The 24012-nt window shown below is 32.9% G+C and overlaps 1 protein-coding gene across 2 annotated transcripts in view; it reads left to right on the top strand.

The window, feature by feature from the left end:
• Positions 1 to 24012, top strand: part of LOC145260531 (copine-8-like) — a 390924-nt gene that overhangs the window by 166700 nt on the left and 200212 nt on the right. For both annotated transcript variants that reach the window (XM_080118735.1, XM_080118734.1), the window contains exon 2: positions 23582 to 23669. In XM_080118735.1, the coding sequence (XP_079974861.1) occupies positions 23582 to 23669 (88 nt within the window). The remainder of the gene's footprint in view (positions 1 to 23581; positions 23670 to 24012) is intronic.

Genomic DNA, 24012 nt, shown 5'->3' with positions numbered 1-24012 from the left:
TTCATAGGAACAAACTCACAGACATATAGACGCACAGTGAAAGTTCCTTTAAAGAGATTATTTCTTTGGACATGTTGGATGCTGCTAAAATTCACAGTGTCTTAGATTGACTGTAAACATATGTAGAAAGTAAAAGATGATAAAAAGCCTTTAGTTGACAAAGACATTTGATTCAAGGCTTAACATTACATACAGAAGTACATTGTTCCCATGCAATAAAAACGCACTAGTAATTTATATATATAAAAGCCAAAAGTGGTGCACGTATGTCCGAGAAAGGCTTTTTTCGGGTGGGGTTGGGGGTTCTCAACCATGTTACTATTTTTTAGAACTTTCCTTATACTTCCTAAATTATAATATCTCTACATTATTTTGATCGACTTTTAAAAAATTCACACTATTCCATCCTTTCGTGTGTTTGTTCGTCTTTTTCGTATAAATCAAGCGAAACTAATTGAATCGAATCAGTTCGCCAATTTTCCGGCCGGGATCTCCAGGAACACAATTAAATTCGATGAATGTTTGGGAAACCCATGTTAAACAATTGCTATTCATTTGGAGAGCTCCCCCTTTTTCGGGGGAGCTGATTTTCCCCAACATCGTGGGGGAGCAAAATATGGCAGAAACTGGCCTGCAGCCAACATTCATTTCTGCGCCTGCATGATTCTTAACTTATTCACTCCAAGTCAACTTTTAGATTGACATCGATTAATTTGAACGCTTTTCACTTCCTCTCGCGTCTTAGCATAGCAGTAAGATCTCAGCTTTTCTTTCACTTTCTTCTTTTCTGCCTTCGCATCATGGGTTCGAGCCTGCCTGCCTACTACCAATTTCCCCCCCCCAAAAAAAAAAGCACCCAGGCAACACCAGGCACCCCCGCTAGTCCATATAAAAAGATAAAGCGACGACTTACATTTTCTTGTGGAATTTTTTTCAGTTAGGGAAGATCCCTACATGTGGCGTTAGAATTCCTAATCAAATTCTTGTGCTCACAAGATTTGGTGATTTCCCTTTTTTTACAAAAGAAGTCCAAGCCTTCTTATCAAGGGGCATAACTCTAACTCTAAAAGTGTAAGCCATGTTTAAATTTTGGGATTAGAAGAGCGTTTTCTAGAATACAGAAGCATAGTTCACCTTTATTGTTCTTTAGCGAGATTTTCGCATTACCTCTTTTCAAAACGATATCATTTACTCGACTCCCGTCAGCTAGTTCTACAAAATGATTTTGTGGCTTAAAGTTGGGGTCAAAATTGATAAAATCAGATTCCTTTGTAATCACATGTGCCGTGGCCCCATTCTTTAGTTCCTTTAGAGGTCTTTAGAGGTCCGTAGATCGGAACTACGCTCTGCTACCAAAATTCAAACAAAATATATTTTCTGTACAAGCTGCCACAAAACAAGGTGCAAATATAAACTTTAGCTCCAATAAATCAAAACTGGTATACCCGAATGGAACTGTATTCGACATTAAGGAAAATGGATGACTATATTATTTAAATAGCATAGTCCCATCGAAAACCGCCTGCCATGATCTACAGACATGGCATAAAATTCTTGGACACTGTAATATTCCTGATATCAAAAGTTGCCGACTGTAGTTGATGGAATGAAAATACAAACATCAAAAAACTTCAACTGCGACGTCTGTACACAAGGGAAAATAACAAACTATCAAAGCAAGATACCAGACAAAATGGCCAAATAAATCCTGTCAATGGTGCATTGTGACTTGAACGGTCCCGTGGAACCGATGGCCAGAGAACATTATAGATATGTGTTGAATTTCGTAGATGACCATTCAGGTTTAATAATGGTTTACTTTTTAAAGAACAAATTTGATACCCTGCTAGCAACTAAAAAATATCTAGCCGACATGGCTCTCTGCGGTGAAGTCAAGTGTATTCGCTCTGACAACGGTACGGAATTCACCAATAAAGACTTTGAACTTTTACTAATTAACCATCATATCAGGCATGAAACATCAGCTCCTAGATCGCCACACCAAAACGAGACTGCTGAACGTGCGTGGCGGACACTTTTTGAAATGGCAAGATGCCTACTCATTGAATCAAAACTCCCTAAAAACCTCTGGACGTACGCACTTATGGCGGCAGCATATATACGCAGCAGGTGCTTTAACAAAACGCTATCTAAAACTCCATATGAATCTTTCTGTGGTAAAAAAAACAAATTTAAGCAGAATGCATATATTTGGTTCAACTTGCTTTGCATATATAGATAAAAAGAGTAAATTGAATATTAAAGCCGACAGATGTATATTTCTTGGATACGATAAAAACAGTCCAGCCAATTTAGTATTTTTTCCAGAAAAAAATAAAATAAGAAGAATCCGATGTGTAAAATTCACAGACACGTTTAATTTTACAGACGAAAACCCATCATATGAAGAAGATGAAATTATATTCCCTCAAATAATTAAAACAAACGAAGACAATAAAAATGACGGAGACAAGAGTGTCCATGATGATGATGATGATGATGATGATGATGATGATGATGATGATAAAGTCGAAAGATATCCCAAAAGAAAAAGAAGGCGACCCGATTTTTTTGTGGTCGACAATATAAAAGATTATCAAATCGACTATTGCTATTCAATGGAAAATGCGCCAAAAAGCTTTAACGAAGCAATTAATTCAGAACATTGTGATGAATGGAAAATTGCCATGAAAAAAGAAATAGATGCCTTAACCGAACATGATACCTATACGGTAGTGCCTTTTTACAAGTCAATTGGTCTGAGAGTGTGGAAAAGTTTTCTTTTTAAATGAAATAAATAAATCCTTTTGTTATAATGTCGGTTGTAACTTCAGCTTCTTAGAAAGAAGTACTTATTCAATGAAAGTGGAATACAGTCTAATCCAGGGACTTATGCTTTATGAGACATAATAATTCCGCATCAAAATGTGGGAGTCATCAAACACAAAAGTTAAAAGCACAGGCAAGTAGATAATGCTGACCAGATGCCTAAAAGCATTTTGAAAGCATCTTGGCCTCCCAGACATTGTAAAACTTTTTAAAAGCTAAGTGGTCGACGATAGTCGAGGGAAATCCAAAGGCTCCCTTTTCATTGTAAAGGAGGTTATCAAGATTACTTCACTTATTCTTGATTCTCTCCTTATAATGTTGAGTGTTTAGGAAGAGGGTATCAAATACCATTTTTAAGGCTATAGTATTACTTGATTGATGATTGAACCTCAGGCTCCCGGTCCATTAGCCAGCATTCTTACCATTATGCCAAATAGGCCGGTTAAACTTTTTACTCATCTTTACATATGTACTACCAGGTCGCGCGGTGTTGCTCGGTCATAAAATATGCATAGATATTATATTTTATTTCATACAGAAATTGAAACTTGTGCATACAAGTATTATATTTTTTTTCTAAAAAGTTCACTTCTTGTAAGTAAAAAAGATACTCGAGCTGAGATCGAAACTAAAACCTAAAAGCAATGAGTCAAGTACGATAACCATTAGGCTGGCTTGACACGCTTTGAAGCGTGTTTTCAAACGTACTTATTCTTAACATTCTTAAATGTGGCATGTGAACTATTCACTCATGCACATTCGTGATAAAGTTTACAAACAGATAAAAATCCGATCACGACCATTTTTTTTTTTTTTTCAATTTTGACTCCTTTGCAGCCCTTTCTTCCGGATGAAAACTGATTAAATTTTTTTTTACATATCTGAATGCCCGATATAGAAAATTTCAAGTTTCTAGATAAAAAATCCATTAAGTATATAGTTTGAGAAGTTTCCTCACACACACACACACACACACACACACACACACACACACACACACACACACACAAAACACTAATTCCTTCACCCTAAACTGGGCACTTTTCTACAGAAAAGGTCGATTTTTTCGCTGACATTTTTTGCAAGTCATTCAACCTTCACATCCATGACGTCGCATAAAAGGCGTTATTTCGATCGCCCGTGACGTCACAACCATGGTAGACACATCGGTAAGACTGTTTGTGTTTTGATAGGGGGGTGGGGTTCCACCTCTTTTTCCTCTGGTGTGTTACGGATTCGAGCCTGCTTACTACTCCTATTTGTTTTCGCTTGCAATTTTCCTTTTTTTTTTCTTGCTCAACCACCACCCTTACACACACCTCCACTTTCTTTTCTGCCTTTTCGTCCCGGTTTCGAGCCCGCCTGCCTACTACAATTTTTTTTTTTTTTTTTTTTTTTTGCTGCTCAACACACATCTCCAAACACCCGCACAACGCCGGGCACCTAGACTAGTTTTAAATAAATAGAAGTGATTCTTTGTTAGTTTTTTATTTGTAAATATTCATAACGAGCCTGTCTCATTAAACAGACGCGGACAAGTAGCTATAATTTTCTGCTATTTTAAAAGCCTTGCAGTAAAGATTTTTGAAAATGTTGGAAAATAATTTGTTCTGTTATTATCTGCTAATTATCCATCTTGTTCCCGTGTAGGTTTGTGAATTAGGGAAGGAAAACTATTTTTGTGAATTTTTATGCCTTATTTGGATCATCATGATACCGTGTGAATCTGAAGATTCTATTGCTAGCATTGGTTCCCCCGATATTTTTCTAGTTAGAATTCTTTCTAGAAAGACATTTGGTATTTACGGTAGGAACATGTAAAGGTTACCAACATCCTAAACGAAAGTGATTTTGTGGAATGAACTGGATTCAAACTTGGAACATCCAGATCGTCAGTCCGCACCATCGCCATCTTTGAATGAAAACAAAAAAATGTTTACATATATATGTGTATCTTTATTGAGCCTCTATCCGTCCCTATTTACTTGTCTCCGCATGGGGGAAAGTTTAATACAAAAGACGATTTTTAATGTGGAATTTTTAGCGTGGAATTTTTAACGTGGAATTTTTAATGTGGGAAAAATCGTTTACTCCAAAAGGGCACTTTGAATTGGGACAAAAATAAAAACTGTCTAAAAGCCCCCCCCCCCCTTCAATGTCGAATGACAAAAAAGATGAAGTGCAGGACCAAAACCAAAGCAGACACTATAAATCTCTTGAGTCAGTTTGTCATATCGCTTGAGTTTGAAATAGCGTTTACAATAGTCTGTTATGCTTGAGTTTGAAATAGCACTTACGTTGGTCTGTTATGCATAAATTTAAAATAAAATTTTGGTCGTTCTGTAAGAGTTATGTTTGCGATATGGTACTTTGTTAGCCTTAAGTTTGCAATAGCACTTTTGTTGGTCTGTCAATCATATATTTGACAGCACTTATCACTGTTACGTTCATTTTTGTTGGTATGTTACATTCTTGTTAAAAATAATATTTTCTTTAATCTGTAACGCAAAACTTTGAAATATCGTAAAAGTTTGAAATAGCATTTACGTCAGTCTGTCATACTTGTGACAATGCATTAATCTCGTGTAAACCAGTTTGGTGATTTTTTTTTTTACTGTAGCTTTATAAAATTTATTCGTTATGAAAGATGGACTACTCGATAGCTACAAACAATTCAGCTACTATCAAGCAGCCCATCTTTCATAACGAAGGCAATATATAAAGGTATGGTACAACACCAAATTGGTTTACGTGCATGCATTGTTTGCTAAAGCAGCTACTAAATCATTATATTTTTTTTTTCTTAAAAAGCGCCAAAAATTCCCCTAAGGTCAATTCTTTCTTTTTACATGAACACGGAAGTGTAAGTCGGAGGAAGAAGTTGCAGTGTGTAAACTCAACAGTGCAATTTCTAGCAGCTAAGAGTCTCTTTTCTGACATGTGTTGAGTTTGTAAATATTTCAGTGCTAAACATGTTCCCTGTTAAACATGTTAAACATGTTCTATATTGTAGATTCATCGATGCATTTCTATAATAGGCTCAGTCTGTCCATCAGCCGATCTATCTCTCCGACTATCACCCACTATTTCGAAACGACGCTTTTTATCATTAAACGTTTTCTTTTCTCTTTTTTTTTTTTTTTTTTTTTTTTTTTTACTAAGAGTCTCTTCCGGCCAGTCTGTTGGGCGTTTAGTTAGCAAACGTGGCCATTGCTGAACGTGTGCTATTTGTTGTAAACTTCTAAACTAAAATGGACGCAATTAAAGAATGGATCCATTTTTGATGTTTTTTCTCTGTTATGTTTTTTCTCTTTTTTCTTTAATTTTTTTTTTTTTTAGTTTCTTTCAGCTTGTCATTTTCGAAATTACATTTGACGAGATTTTCAAAATCTTTTATGCCAATGTTAATGAATGCCGAATTCCATCAAACAAATTGGATAAATTGCATGTTCCTAGCTTGAGGCGGAATATTGGAAATTTGATCTTTATTTTATTTCTTTGCTATTTGAATTCTGTAAAACTTTGCAAATGTTTTCAATATCATTTTACGACATTTGAGATCGTAATATAGACATTTTTTGAATTGTCTTCCTTGCTGTTAAAAAGAAACATTTATTCAATATGAATAATTTGGCAAAACTTTGATATTTATATTAAAAAAAGACAATAAATATGCATATATATATATATATATATATATATATATATATATATATATATATATATATATATATATATATATATATATATATATATATATATCCAAAAATAGATGATGCTGATGTAAAATTACTGTTCGAAGAAAATAAGTCTTTAAAAATGATAATTCAAAGTCTTTTTAAAAATTATCATTTGGAGAGACTTAGTCTCGAGAAATGATTATGTGAAGAGAATAGTTTTTTTTTTTCAAAACAATAATTTTGAAAGAATGAATCTAAGATACTATAATTCTAAGGGAATAAGTTTAAAAAAAAACAGGAAATTCTAAAAGAATGAGCCTTAAAAATGATAATTTGGCGAGAATTAATTTCCAAAAAAAGTGCCATCTTTTTAAATGACCATTTGGAGAGAATGAGTAACTAAAATTTATTTTTCTGAAAGGGAATTAAAAAAAAATGGTCATTCAGAGAAAATAAGTCATTTTAAAAAATGGTTAATTGGAGAGAATGAGTCTTGAAAACTGGTCATTAAAGATAATTTTCTATGGCTATTTGAATAGAAAAAGTTTTATCAAAATGTCCATTTGTAGTGGAATGGGTCAGATAACTAGTCATTTTAAGAGAATGAAACATTTTAAAAATGATGAGTTTTTTTTTTTTAATGATCATTACAAGATGATGAGTTTTAAAACAAAAAACATAGTCATTCAAAGAGAATGAGTTTTTTTTTTTAAATTGGTCATTCAAAGAAAAATAAGTTATTTTTTGATAGAATATCTCGAAAATTAGGCATTTGGAGAAAATGAGTCTATTGAAAAGTGGTGACATTCAACAAGTGGTAATTAAGGGAAAAAGAGCCTCTTAAATCGATTTCATTTATTCTAGTTAGCAAGAGTTATTTGCATCATTTATCTTCGGACTATTGTCCCCTTTAAGGTTGATAAAGAAATGTATATATTTATTATAATAGACACTTTTTCAAAAAGAGCATAATGCAACTGGCCTGGCTGCTGCTTATAAGGAAGGAGAAATGCCTGGGCGAATAGTTTCCTTAGATGACAAGTATCAATACATGTATCAGTGTCATGAATATCTAATTATGTACATGCACTAGAAAGAATGTGATTCGTTGGGTCATCCACTGGGCTTGCGTTAAATTGTTTAAATCAAGAAAAGTGAGTTTGAAAAGCCAGTTAAATTTTACAAAAATACCGAAACAGTTCTTCAGTTCAATCGTTCTCCTTCTCTCATCAACCACTGTGCATCCATAAAGATTCGCTAAACTGAATCGTCTTTGGTGATGTCATTCTTGAGACTGGGAAATGGAAATGCTACACAAAGCCATTTTTGTCTGCAGCATTCTGATTACCATTTATTAAATTGGCATTGCCTGATATGTAGATTTGAGAGAGGATTTTGCATTGGATGCAGAAGTAAATTGGCTTCTGGTGATGAAGCCATAAAAATGAGATTTGAATGCCAGTCATGCATATCTAGATAGTGGGAAGTGACTAACCAGAAGCGTTTGTATGCATCTACACACACACACACACACACACACACACACACACACACAAACACACACACACACACATGTAGAGAACGTAAATGCTTACTGAGAAGAACTTGAATGCCTACTAAACACTGTCATCGAGTGTCTAAGGTCTCTCTGTACATGGGTTTGTCAGGACAACCTAGCATGAGGATAATTTTCCCTAGACTCAAATACACAAAATCACATGCTATTCACACCCCAAATAAAATCTTTTTGGCATAGCTAACTCACAATGATTATACAAGTAAATGCTGCATCTTCACGTGATGTTGCCTAGTGTAAGAGCACTAAGCTGGATACTCCACCAGACTAGATGTATTCTTGTCCTGGAATCCAGTAAGACCAAGAGACCACAAGAAAGGTATACTATAAAATATTTAAGTGGCCAATTAGGAAAAGGAAAATTAATATTCTTAACTTCTTTACTAACTCAACACTTGAGATGTAAAAAAGATTCAATGAAATATTCGAATATCTATGTATTTCATATAGAGATCAAGTGCTAACCCATAGAAAGTCAATTTCGGAGCAAAAGAAATCTTACATTTCTGGAGTAAGATTCAAAGCATGCGTGAACAAAATTCATGTTCTCACAAGATTTTTATGGCATTTTTACGAATATTTTTTTGAAGGCTTTTTGCATTTATACCTTGATGATTTTCATGTGACAATTTATTCTGATGACAGAATGGTCATATGGCAAATAAAATCACAGTATGTCATTTATTAATTTATTTATTCATTATATATATATATATATATATATATATATATATATATATATATATATATATATATATATATATATATATATACGTATATGTATATATATATATAGGCGGCAAAAAGAAAGTCCGCACTTGTAATTATTTCAAAAACTGCAAATTTAAGCTAAATTTAATGTAACTGTATAAACAAACTATTCCTCATTTGATTGGCCTTTTTATTCTTCTATAATTTTCCCTGTTCATATTTGACTTTTAATTGAAATATTCTAGTGTTCACGTCAATTTAAAAAATAACTTCAAATTGAGGAGGCAAAAAGAAATATATATATATAAGATCTCAGCCCTTCACTGTTGTTGTCTCTAAATGCCAGAAAGCTTTCTATTCTAATAGTTTCTTCCTTCGAACAGCCAGACTTTGAAATTCCCTTCCTGCTGCCTGCTTCCCTGGCTGTACTGATATGCAGAAGTTTAAGCGTAACATAAACAAATGATCTTTCCTAGTAGCCCCTTACGTGCAAGTGGCGATATGCTTTGTAAGGGGTGAACATGGTGTGTGTGTGTGTGTGTGTGTGTGTGTGTGTGTGTGTGTGTGTGTGTGTGTGTGTGTGTATACTCATATATATATAAATAAAAAATCAATGCGAAAAAATATATAAGTATTCATATCTTTTCTGTATTTATTTGTTGTGTTGACGTGTAGGAATACAAAAAGTATTTTGAAAAAAACAAGAATGTTTCTTTCAAAAGTACATATTTTCGACCGACCTTTCAGTTTTCCTCAGTGTGAATGAGTGAAACATGAGTGTAGGGCGGGCAGAGTTAGCAGCAGGGGGGGGGCACGGGTATAGCCAATAATTTGAATATGACCTTTCCAACATTTTTGACTTGGAATGGTCAGCAACTTGTGTGGCCTCTATTCAAAACCAAGTCTTTCATAAAACTTTGAATTGGACACCCACGTACCCCATAAACACACTCGCATATGTAAACATACATGCATGTACACCTGCAGACTACCACATATGCTTCTACACGTACCCGTACACACACAGGATACGCACACACACAGGATACACACACACACACACACACACACACACACACACATTTATAGACATTCGTACACACACACCTGGAGACTGATAAACTGATGTAGGCGATAAGCTAAGTAGAATCTTCTCACCAAAAGCTTGGACTCATGAATTTATTATGGTCCTACGTACGAGCTGGGTGAAAGGGCACGCTGTTTGTCTGGATTGTCTGCACGCACACAGACACGAACGCACGCGCACGCACACACATTCATTTATTTTTTTAACCGCTTACTGTAGATTCTAATGTCTTTCATTAATTGATATATGCACACATATAATATTGAAAAAAATAAACGAAGAATATTCTTTTAATTTATTTATTGCGGACTATTATTCTCATCTTTCTTAGTTGTTGTTTCACGACGTTTCGGCCAACTATTCCTCTGACCTTCGTCAGGTGGTAACCGCGACGGATAGGAACTTCGAATATCCTAACTGCATTCTAAGCAATCACTACCATCCGTAGTTGTTGTCGTTTCACCACGTTTTTGGCCAAGTAACCTCTGGCCGGCTTTGAGTAGGAATGAAACCGCTATCTTCAAACAATCATCATCTGGAACCGTAGAGATTCAACGACTCTATCAACTGCGCCATGGGCCCCGAAGGTCAGAGGAATAGTTGGCCGAAACGTCGTAAAACAACAACTAAGAAAGATAAGGATAATAGTCCGCAATAAATAAATGAATAAATAATACTCATCTCAATAATGAATTCCAATTAAAATGAAGAATATTCTTTTTATGTTAATTTTTATTTACTTCATTTCTTCCTATTTTTGTTCAAACGTTAAAATATTATTAATATAATAATAATATACTATAATAATATATTTATAAATAATAATATAAAAATATTAGTATTAGTTAAAATATTGTAAACCTCTTGGATTTCAGACTGTTTTATGTATAACGTTTCTGTGTTCGTCTGTGTGTTCATGTGTCTCTTTCTTTCTTCTCCCACGCACATGCACACTCCTACATACATACATACATACATACATACATACATACATACATACAATGGTAGATAAGAGGGGAAAGCATTGTTTTTAAATTAGAAGCCATCACAAAAATTGGAAGCTCGATATGCCGGTTAGAGAAATGTTGGAAATAAAACTGAAAGCTAGGTATATTGCAATGCTTAAACAAGCAATAATAATAGTAGCAGCAACAGCAACAGCAACAGCAGCAGCAGCAGCAGCAGCAACAATAATAATAATAATAATAATAATAATAATAATAATAATAATAATAATAATAATAAACTTAATCGCGTATATCTTCAGAGAGGAGTGCATAGTATGTAGAGTTTGTGAGGGGGGATGTATAACGCATAGAGAAGAAACAGAGAGACATATGAACACACAGACGAACAGAGAAACGTTATATATATATATATATATATATATATATTACACAGTGGTCACCACTTATCAAGGCCCGGAAGCCACTCAGGGATAAGGGTTATTGCAAGTACATTACGTTAGTATGGAGATTTGATGAAATGTTTACTTAAGGGGGCGGTTCATTAGGAATTTGTTAATGTTGGACTTGAAGACATCCAAGTTGTAGTCAGGTGGGAAGCAGGCAGACGGAACAGAGTTCTACAGGCGTGCAGTCCTAAGAAAGAAGCTCTGTTCATGGAATCCACGTTTTGCTTTAGGCAGAGATAAAGAGTGGGGGAAATTTTTCACAGTGGATTCAGCTAGACGGGTGTTTTTCGTGAAAGATTGGCGAGGGGGGGACCAGAGATTGGAGTTCAGACGAGCACCTGCCATGAGAATAACGATAAAACAAGGATAAGCTCGCAACGTCTCTTCTGTGGGAGAGATGTTGCAGGGTAAAGAAAAGGGCATCCCCCACTAAGCCACGAAGTATATATATATATATATATATATATATATATATATATATATATATATATATATATATATATATACAAACGCACGCATATATCTCTACTATTATACAACAGGAACTTTGTGTGTGTGAGAGAGAGAAAGAGATAGAGAGAGAAAGAGAAAGAGTTCCTTATGGACTTGAAAATGGCTGGGCCAAATTTTATGAAATTTCACACAAAGGTACATTATGTGCCTGGCGGTGCATTTAGATACGCATGTATCGGAATGTTTTCGATAAGTATCGATAATCAGAAATCAAAAACATCCAATGAAAGAAAGAACAGTTAATTTTGACCAAAGTTAACACCTTATACATCCTAACATCACAAGTGCCTTTGAGAAGTTTGATTACAACACAAGCCGAAAGGCCCAACATATAAAATCAACAGAGACACGTTCAAAATTCTGTTTAAAGCACGATTACACCATGATACTTGACTTTTTCATTTTAAACTTAAATTCAAGCCATTATCACGGCACAAGCAGTAAGGCCAGGCATATAAAATCAATAGAAGGTTCTTTGATATGACAGGGGTCCGTTCGAAATTAATGTTTCTGTTTAGGCCACAATTGAAGCATGATACTTGACTTTTGCATTTAAAACATTTAAGACATTATATAAAAATAATTTTATAAAATCAACAGTATCTTCTCTACAGTGCAATGCAGACTTACAATGTATTGTGAACTGAGCACTGCAGGGAGGCATGTGAAGTTTCCACCCGATGCACTGTGGTGGATCACCAACTAGAGCACACAATTTATCGATTTGATTGAAAAATGGGAGATTTCATCGATTTCAATGGCAATAAAATATGGGAGTGTGAAACATTCGTTGATCATCTTTCAAACCCGGGCAACGTCGAGTCAGCCTGCTATATATATATATATATATATGATGAAAATAATGGAAATAGTATTCCGACAAAATAGAGAAAATAAAAAGGAACAAACCGTATTATGTGTTCATCAACGTTTCGTCTTTATTTGAGGAAGTCTCGAAATAAAGACGAAACGTTGATGAACACATAATACGGTTTGTTCCTTTTTATTTTCTCTCTCTCTCTCTCTCTCTCTCTCTCTCTCTCTGTATATATATATATATATATATATATATATATATATATATATATATATATATATATATATATATATATATATACAGTTAAAGCCGAAATTATTGGCACCTTTTCAATTTTTGCGTTTTTTGGAGAAAAAACATTTTTTATTAAAGTGTTGATGAGCATTTATATCGACCATCTATAGATCTCCTAAAACACTTTTAGTTTATTATAAAATATTCAAAATAAATATTAATGATAACATACAATTATATAAATGCAACTTTGTCTCTGTGTGTGTGTGAGTTCGTTCCTTATAGACTCCGAAACGGCTGAATAAATTTTCTTTAAAATTTACAAAACTGTAGTGCATAAATGTGGGAGTTATCTTAGTTTAGTTTTGTCTTAAAATACCCTCGATAATTACCGATTATCGATAATCGAAACCGTTATTTTAATTTATCTATCATCGATAAAGCCATTTTTTTCCATGTTGTCACTTGCAACAATGCTAAAACAACAGTCCATGAAAATTCTACTGTGAGTAAGTTAATAGCGTGTTTTTTTTCTGCTTTTTTTTTTGTATGACGTGGTCTGTAGGTTCAAACTCCGCACATAAATTTCTTAATTTTTTGTTTCATTAACTGCAAAGAATTTTATAAGACCTGAAAATTTACATGTTTTTTTGTTTTTGCTTTTGTTTTTTTTTTTATGACGTGGTCTATAGGTTCAAACCCCTCACGTAAATTTCTTCGTGTTTATTTTTTTCGTTAACTGAAAAAAAGTTTATATAAAATAATTTTATAAAAGAAACTGTGGGTACACTAGAGTGCAATGTAGAATAACATATTTTAGACAATAAAAATATAAGAGTGTGAAATATTCGTTCATCATCATTCAATCCCGGGCAATGACGAGTCTTCCGGCATACTCGCGTTGACACAGCATTGACACAGCGCGATGTTGAGCCTGTTTAGTACCAGATGGGTGACAATTTGGGAATTCTAGGCGCTGTATGTGCTCTCCGCTTATCTCGGCATTTGTTTCCAGTCATCCTGTACATACACTTCCTTTGCCACGGTTATTTAATAATGTCGACCCAGGAGATGTGTAGTTGGAGATTGCGCACCTCATGCCACAAAAATTTAATGCGCAGGCAACCCTTCGTGGGTATCCACAGTCTGTTAAAGACTGAAGGAGCCCTTGTGTGTGTATATATATATATATATATATATATATATATATATATATATATATATATATATATATATATATATATATACTCCTATAAATTCGTTTTTCTCTTGTGTGCATTGATATTCATATTAAAACCCCTCTTTTTTATTTATTTAAAAAGAAAATACAATTTTCTTATATATGGGTTGTGGAAATGCATTCACTAGCAAAAGATTTAGCTAATTTGCATATTATTTCAAGCATTCATTTTAATTAGTTTTTTCGGTTTTCTTATGGGATGATCATCTTTAGTTAACTATTACGTGTAATTATATTCATGCAGATATTCTACATGATTTATACTTGCATAATATTTGCTAAAATCTTTACAGTAAACAAAAAATTGTTTCCATATATATTTATGTATACGTATATATTTTTGTTTAATACACTAGTCTATCTATCTATATATCTATAAAAGTGAACGTGTCTGTGTGGCTGTCTGTGTATCTGTCTGTGTGTCTGTCTGTGTACATTTCCCTACGCAATACCTCTGTCAATTTTTAGTCTACAGACTCGAAATTTGATATACAGCGTACTGAGATTTGGGAAAATCGATGTGATCGGTTTTCGGCCAGAAATTTGGCTGCTAAGGGGTCAAAATTCAACGATTTGACCTTTGAGAACTCTACCAAACTTCTCCAACAATTTTTGGTCTAAACACTTAAAAGTTTAGATATAGGTTCCTTGGACATGGATCTAACTTAATAACTTGATTTGAGCCCAAAACAATAAATGTTAAGGGGTCATAATAGGGGTCAAATTTAAAACAATTGACCGTTTTTTTTTTGTTTTTTTTGCTCCGCATTCACCTCCAAACACCTGGCACCGATCCTAGTATATATATATATATATATATATATATATATATATATATATATATATATATATATATATATATATATATACAAATGAGTAATCCGTGTAAAATTTGTATTTGAAATGAAAGGTGTTTCAGTGCAATAATGTAAACGACAACACTATCGCAACAATTTCAAAGATTACTTGCTTCCACACGAGATTACACATTATGCCATATACACTCTTTCAGATTCCAATTAACAATAACAAAAACAAAACAAAAACTTTTTCTAAAATAATATAGCGAAGAAATTATGTAATCTTCTAGAATTTCGTTTTAGAACTTTTAGCCATATTTTTCTTTCAGGTGGAAAACAAAAACAAAAACATCCATGAAATTTCAAAAACATATACAACCACGAAGCATGTTTCAAAATCACGATGGTATTCATCGATTTTTCGTTGTGACGATATAGACACATTATCCAGTTCAGTAAAAAATTCACCAAAAACAAAGGACATAAAAAAAACCGTGTTATATGCGAACACATTTTTTTTTTTTGCTGGATATGTATAAGTAACGTTGATTACTTCGTGACGATTCAATTCGCCAACTTTTACAATTTTCAAACTTTTTGTTAGGGTAAGGATTTACAATGTTGTTGCAAAATGATTTGATTTTACTTTTGCAGTGCAGGAACTGAACGAGAAAACAAAAATGTGAAAAAACAATAAGGACAACTTTATATATATATATATATATATATATATATATATATATATATATATATATATATATATATATATATATATATATATATATATATATATATATAACTACTTCATTTACTCACATAAATTAATATACGAGAGTATAAATTTATGCGTGAACTTTAAGTATTTACTTCAACAGTGCTCAATACGTAGATAGAGCTGGTTAGTAAGTTATAAAATATATATGTCGATTAAGCTACACTGAATATTCCGCGTTTCATCCACTCCAGGATTCTTCAGGCTTATGCGAGAGTTTTGTGATTTCTCGCGTTTTTATATACGCACCGTCTATTGAGTTTTTTGTTAGCCAATCAGCTTTCTAGTATCTACCGGACCCTTTCTAATCAGCCAATGAGCAGGCACTTACAGGACAAAGGCCTATTTGACCTCTGGTTGACACCTGTTCCTTTGTGTTTGCTATTTAGCGTAGATATCTAGTGTCTTGACCTGTTTTAAATCAAGGTTAATTTTTTTTATATGTTAGTTTATATATATATATATATATATATATATATATATATATGTGTGTGTGTGTGTGTGTGTGTGTGTGTGTGTGTGTGTGTGTGTGATAGTTTATGCATATGCATGTTTATTTATTTATTTATTTATTTGTTTATTTTCTATTGTTATTGTTAATTTAAAAATTATTTTATATCTCTATCCTAGAGTAAATTTTATCCTGTGAACACAGTTGTTCACTACTTCTCTCCTACAGTTTAATAGATGTTGAGATTCTTTAAAGTATAGGATAGAACACATTTCATGAAAGCATAATCTACATGGATCGTCTAGGTCTCTACATGTATTTGCTTGTCTTACTATTTTCCATTCGACTACCGGCGAACATCTGCTTTCCTTGAGTTCCCAGTATTTGTTTGCTATTATTATTTCTACTAGTTACATATGTGTTTTTGTGTTAATTTTATTTTTGTCATGGTGTCCACTTTTTTATTGTTTATTTTGTTGTTGTTTTATATATATATATATATATATATATATATATATATATATATATATATATATATATATATATAAATTAACCTAGATTTAAAACAGCTCAAGACACTAATTATCTATGCTAAATAGCAAACACAAAGGAACAGGTGTCAACCGGAGATCAAATGGGCCATTGTCCTGTAAGTGCCTGCTCATTGGCTGATTAGAAAGTGTGCGGTGGATACTAGAAAGCTGATTGGCTAACAAAAAAAAAAACTAAATAAAAGGTGCATATATAAAAAGGCGAGAAAACCACAAAACTCTCACATAAGCCTGAAGAATCATTGAGTGAATGAAACGTAGAATATTCAGTGTAGCTTAATCGCCATATATATTTTATAACTTACTATATATATATTTATATATATATACATATGTATATATATTTATATATATGTATATATATATTTATATATATATATATATATTTATATATATATATATATATATATATATATATAGCAATATGATAATTTATAATTAAAATTAAAAATTTTAAATTGGTTTCATAAGGAGGAACAAAACAAAATCAATAAATTGTACGATCGTTTCGGAAATTTGACGATGATACTCAAAAATTTTAAAAGGCGAACCATTATAAGATACATCTGCATTACTTTTAAAAAAATGCTAGGTTTGTTTTTGGTGTCTTTTAAAAAATACACCCAATATCTTTGCTGATGAAGAGACTTTGTTTCAAAAAACTATGGTAAATTTATTGTCCATGACTTAGTGTCTATCTCAATAAAAACATCGTTTCCGAAACGATCGTACAATTTATTGATTTTGTTTTGTTCCTCCTTATGAAACCGATTTTTGATTTTTAATTTTAATTATAAATTATCAATCATCTGATTAAATATTAAAATAGCTCTAGAATATATATGCCTATATATATTAAAAGTGATGGATGTGTAGTTCCAACGAGAGAAAAAAATGTATATTTAAAAGAGTGTAGCCATCAACAATTGTGGGTGTGTGCTACACATGGGGAAAGAAAGTCTTTAAACACTTTCTTTTAAAGACTTTCTTTTCCCATGTGTAGCACACACCCACAATTGTTGATGGCTACACTCTTTTAAATATATATATATATATATATATATATATATATATATATATATATATATATAAAATAAAAATTACAATTAAATTTACCAAAATGATCCAAGATGGTAAAACTAAAGTATATTATAAATATTAAAGAATTAATATTTATAAAGTAATCTCTACCAGATGTAAAAGCTCGATAAAACCAAATAGGAGATAGAGCTTATAATAAGAGCAAACAGTTAACAAAACATGTTAAAAAACACTTTGAAAAAGAGTTAAAAACATATTTAATCTGAAAAAGAAACGCTTGATGTGGATAGTCCTTAATCTGTGGAGTTTCGAAGGAATACTTTCCTTCTCATCGGAGGGTAGGGATTAGCAAAATGCGGGATCGGATTTTGCATACAAAAGTATTTGATGAAACAACAAGTAAGTCAAAGATCTTACTTGATAACAAAAAGTGGAGCAGAGGGAATATCGTGGAGAAAAAGGTGATTACACGTGAATGGATAGTCTGGTGAAAGGTAAATAATCCAATAACGGTAAAATCCAAAAATATAACTTCAAGAAAGTTAATTGAGTTTCCATTTGCACAAGTAAGGAAAGCACGTAATTGGAAAATGATCCAAAATAATCCCAAAGGCCAAAATCCATGAAATAATTCACAAATATGTACAAAGAAAAAAAAAGAAGAAAAAAAAAAAAAAATATATATATATATATGAATATATTTATATGCATATATATATATGCATATATATATATGCATATATATATGCATATATATATATGCATATAAGCTGGTCTGCAGTTTAACTTGTTGCTGGCTATCTTGCTCTTGCTTGTTGCTGGATGTCAACATTTAGAACCGAGAGAGAGACTTAGCTGTCGCACAAAGTTAAGACTCTGTAACATCATTTGTGTACAGATACTCTCTCAGGCATTTGTCTATTAAAATGGCCCTGTAGCGATGGAAGTCATTTTATGGGCTCATATACTTTAAGTGTCTGAGAGAGTGGCACTCGTCTGACAAGACGTTGCAATCATCATCATCATATTATGTGGGAAGATTTTTAGCTTTTAAAACTATTAAATAAAATTTAATCCAAGGAATCGATCCTTGGGCCTTTATTATTCCTGATACAGTAGTACCTCCGGGTACAGCATCAAAAATTAATAACAAAATACAGTACAGTATATAATGCAAATATATATAATGAAATAACATTATAAATTACACCGTAAGGCAAGGCAAATACCGTAATCAGGGACCGGAAAAGCATCGTATTCCATATCGTAATCTGAAAAAAACGTATCCTTAGGCCACCGAATCCCGGGGTTCTACTGTATTTATAAATGACCTCTCTGAGATGGGTACATTTGCCGATGACACCACACACTATAGTAGACAACCGGGAAAAATGAATGTATACATATCCAAAGTAATAGCAGAAACCCTATAAAATGACCTTTAGTCTGTAGTGGAATGAAACCGTAGATGGTTAGTAATATTTACTGCTACTAAGACTGAGCCTCTTTCCTTTAACAACTACAAGAAAACTTTTCAGCAAACGATTGCCATGACAATTAATACACTACGTAAGAGAACATCTTTCAAACTCCTCGATTTAACATTCATAGGCAACATGAATTGACATTGAGGGCATTGCCAAGGCTGCTGCAAAGAAGGTGGGCTCCCTCTACCATGCTAGAAAATCACTCGCACCAGAGAGCATCCTATATCTTTACGAAGCTACAATTCGCTCATACATGGAGTATTGTTGCCATATCTGGGTTGGTGTGTCTACCAATAGTTTCTCATTCTTAGATTGGATCCACAAAAAAGTTTCTCATTCTTAGATTGGATCCACAAAAAAGATTCTCATTCTTAGATTGGATCCACAAAAAAAATTTCTCATTCTTAGATTGGATCCACAAAAAAATTTCTCATTCTTAGATTGGATCCACAAAAAAGTTTCTCATTCTTAGATTGGATCCACAAAAAGATTTCTCATTCTTAGATTGGATCCACAAAAAAATTTCTCATTCTTAGATTGGATCCACAAAAAAATTTCTCATTCTCAGATTGGATCCACAAAAAAGTTTCTCATTCTTAGATTAGATCAACAAAATGATTTCTCATTCTTAGAGTGGATCCACAAAAAGATTTCTCATTCTTAGATTGGATCCACAAAAAAGTTTCTCATTCTTAGATTGGATCCACAAAAAGATTTCTCATTCTTAGATTGGATCCACAAAAAAATTTCTCATTTTAGGATTGGATCCACAAAAAAATTTCTCATTCTTAGATTGGATCCACAACACAATTTCTCATTCTTAGATTGGATCCACAAAAAAGTTTCTCATTCTTAGATTGGATCCACAAAAAAATTTCTCATTCTTAGATTGGATCCACAAAAAAATTTCTCATTCTTAGATTGGATCCACAAAAAAATTTCTCATTCTTAGATTGGATCCACAAAAAAGTTTCTCATTCTTAGATTGGATCCACAAAAAAATTTCTCATTCTTAGATTGGATCCACAAAAAAGTTTCTCATTCTTAGATTGGATCCACAAAAAAGTTTCTCATTCTTAGATTGGATCCACAAAAAGATTTCTCATTCTTAGATTGGATCCACAAAAAAGTTTCTCATTCTTAGATTGGATCCACAAAAAGATTTCTCATTCTTAGATTGGATCCACAAAAAAATTTCTCATTCTTAGATTGGATCCACAAAAAAATTTCTCATTCTTAGATTGGATCCACAAAAAAGTTTCTCATTCTTAGATTCGATCCACAAAAAGATTTCTCATTCTTAGATTGGATCCACAAAAAAGTTTCTCATTCTTAGATTGGATCCACAAAAAAATTTCTCATTCTTAGATTGGATCCACAAAAAAGTTTCTCATTCTTAGATTGGATCCACAAAAAGATTTCTCATTCTTAGATTGGATCCACACAAAAAGTTCTCATTCTAGGATTGGATCCACAAAAAAGTTTCTCATTCTTAGATTGGATCCACAACACAATTTCTCATTCTTAGATTGGATCCACAAAAAAGTTTCTCATTCTTAGATTGGATCCACAAAAAGATTTCTCATTCTTAGAGTGTATCCACAAAAAGATTTCTCATTCTTAGATTGGATCCACAAAAAAGTTTCTCATTCTTAGATTGGATCCACAAAAAAGTTTCTCATTCTTAGATTGGATCCACAAAAAAGTTTCTCATTCTTAGATTGGATCCACAAAAAGATTTCTCATTCTTAGATTGGATCCACAACACAATTTCTCATTCTTAGATTGGATCCACAAAAAAGTTTCTCATTCTTAGATTGGATCCACAAAAAGATTTCTCATTCTTAGAGTGGATCCACAAAAAAGTTTCTCATTCTTAGATTGGATCCACAAAAAGATTTCTCATTCTTAGATTGGATCCACAAAAAAATTTCTCATTCTTAGATTGGATCCACAAAAAAATTTCTCATTCTTAGATTGGATCCACAAAAAAGTTTCTCATTCTTAGATTGGATCTACAAAAAGATTTTTCATTCTTAGATTGGATCCACAAAAAAGTTTCTCATTCTTAGATTGGATCCACAAAAAGATTTCTCATTCTTAGATTGGATCCCCAAAAAAGTTTCTCATTCTTAGATGGGATCCACAAAAAAGTTTCTCATTCTTAGATTGGATCCACAAAAAGATTTCTCATTCTTAGATTGGATCCACAAAAAAATTTCTCACTCTTAGATTGGATCCACAAAAAAATTTCTCATTCTTAGATTGGATCCACAAAAAATTGTCTCATTCTTAGATTGGATCCACAAAAAAATTTCTCATTCTTAGATTGGATCCACAAAAAAGTTTCTCATTCTTAGATTGGATCCACAAAAAAGTTTCTCATTCTTAGATTGGATCCACAAAAAAGATTTCTCATTCTTAGATTGGATCCACAAAAAGATTTCTCATTCTTAGATTGGATCCACAAAAAAAAATTTCAAATCTAATAGGTCCTACACTGTCAGTCAAGCTCCAACATCTGTCCCATCGCCGCAATATTGCATCCGTGTGCTGTTTTACAAGTACTTTAATCAAATGAGCTTTGATAGATTCATAATATGTGTGCTTCCACAACGAATAGAATCCTAACCTGAAAAACAGCAAAATCCCACCCCTTCACTGTTGAGGTCCCTAGATGCCGGAAAACATCCTACTCTAACAGTTTCTCCACTTGGACAGCTACTTTGGATATCCCTCCATGTTTCCTGTTTCTCTGCCTGTACTAATTTGCTGAAGTTTAAATGGAATGTGAATAAACACCTTGCTGCTAAACTCCCCACAGTCCCCTGTTAGACACGATTCAAAATAGTGGCAATATGTTTAGTTTGCGATGAAAAAGAGTAAAAAAGAAAAAATGTTATAACATTATTTGATTTTCTAAAATTTTTAAATCAACCTTATGTAGTAATGTTTTCAAGGAAAAATCAACCTTATGTAGTAATATTTTCAACCAAACTCCTATTTAAAATTAGCATCAAACTATGCATATACACATCGATTTCAGACATATAACAACCGTAAATAATCCCAAACATATTCTTTTCTCTCTCCACAAGGGGCTGACCCCTCTGGGTTAATCCCACAAACAAAGTGAAAAAACAAGTCTTTTTTGAAAAAGTTCTCTTACACCGGAAGTCTAAAAAAAATGATTTTAATCATTTAATAAAATATTTTGTAACATTTAATGGCACAAAAACTGTAGAACGTTTGAAAATAATATCGGAATAAATCATAGGGGGCCGGTCACCAAAAACTCATCCGGAATTAATCGTTGGATTTGAATGATACAAAAACTGAATCAAATTAACACGTGAGAGCGAATACTCGGAGATATACGAGTAAAAAACAAAAGGGGGGAGTAGAATGAGAATTCCTATGAAATATATATATATATATATATATATGTATATATATATATATATATAATATGAAATGAAATATATGTACAAAAGGCGGTGTGAGAACGATTAAGATGTATCTCCGAATAGGTCCAATGATCTTACGAACTTCTTTTGTCAGCAAAGCAACGACTTTCGTAAAAGAATTGAGACTGACTCCAAAATGTTTAAATGATTTTGATTCGTTTTTTGTATCTTTCAAAGCCAACGATTAACTCCTGATGAGTTTGTTGGTGAAAGGGGCTCCTAGGGGTTGTTCTTAGATTATTTTTAAGCGTTATATATATATATATATATATATATATATATATATATATATATATATATATATGTGTGTGTGTGTGTGTGTGTGTGTGTGTGTGTGTGTGTGTGTTTTATATTCAAAGAAAGAATGTTCCTTCTTTTAAAGAGGCAGAGGCAAATCACACAAAAAAATATCTCTTTAAAAGAACGGTAATGATAATGAACTTCAAACAATTTGTACAAAACAAACCAAACTGTTTGGTTTGTTTTTACCCACACCTAACCCTAAACTAACTTTTATTTGAAATTTTTGATGGTGAGCAGTAAAAAAATGTATCCTAAAAAATCAAATATAGTTTCCACACGCCATTTAATTGTGGAGGGAAAAGTTATTCTTATTTCATAAATATATTTTTTTATAGTTTTATAGTTGAATCATTTTTGTCTCCCATCTCGGGCAACACAAACACTTGGATCCTTCTAGTATTTAAATAAAAGGCTCGGTTTGAGATTCTATAGTTATTTCCAAATTTGACATAAAGATTCCCGATTTCCCCTGAAGAAGGTCGGAGATTACATCGGCAAAAACGTTGTGAGAATAAGAAGCAAGATGAAAACTGTATGCCAAATGATCCAAACACGTATTATTGTCAAGCGATGATGATTTCTAAAAGAATTCTGTGTTTCTCTTGCAGCAATCTTCGTGATCGAGATGTGTTTTCGAAATCTGATCCCGTTTGCATTCTTTACACCAAAGATTTTAAGAATGATACTTATTATGAGGTGAGTCAGGATGATTTGTTTTCCATTCTTGTTTTACTTTTCGTTCTTTTAGATTTGTAGCAGTAACAAATGGAACTTTTTTCCTTTAACGAATCAATGCCTCTCCCCTGTGCTATTTGGCCACATACCGACCAATCAGGGGTACGGCGCATTGATCCTTCCTATCCCCTAAAGAAATCGGCCATCATCCGGTTTGAGGAATAAGGACTCTTCCTTACTGAGAGAGCTACCAAACGGAACGGACCTCCCTTTTCTTCTCTCTCTCTCTTCTCTCTCTCTCTCTCTCTCTCTCTCTCTCTCTCTCTCTCTCTCTCTCTCTCCCCACATCGGTGATTTCTAACGG

This window comes from Euprymna scolopes, chromosome 36 (genome assembly GCF_053919585.1).
Source record: "Euprymna scolopes isolate OS-2025 chromosome 36, ASM5391958v1, whole genome shotgun sequence".
Taxonomy (NCBI): Eukaryota; Metazoa; Mollusca; class Cephalopoda; order Sepiida; family Sepiolidae; genus Euprymna; species Euprymna scolopes.
Note: the sequence above shows the minus strand (reverse complement) of the source record. Positions and strands in the feature narration are given on the sequence as shown.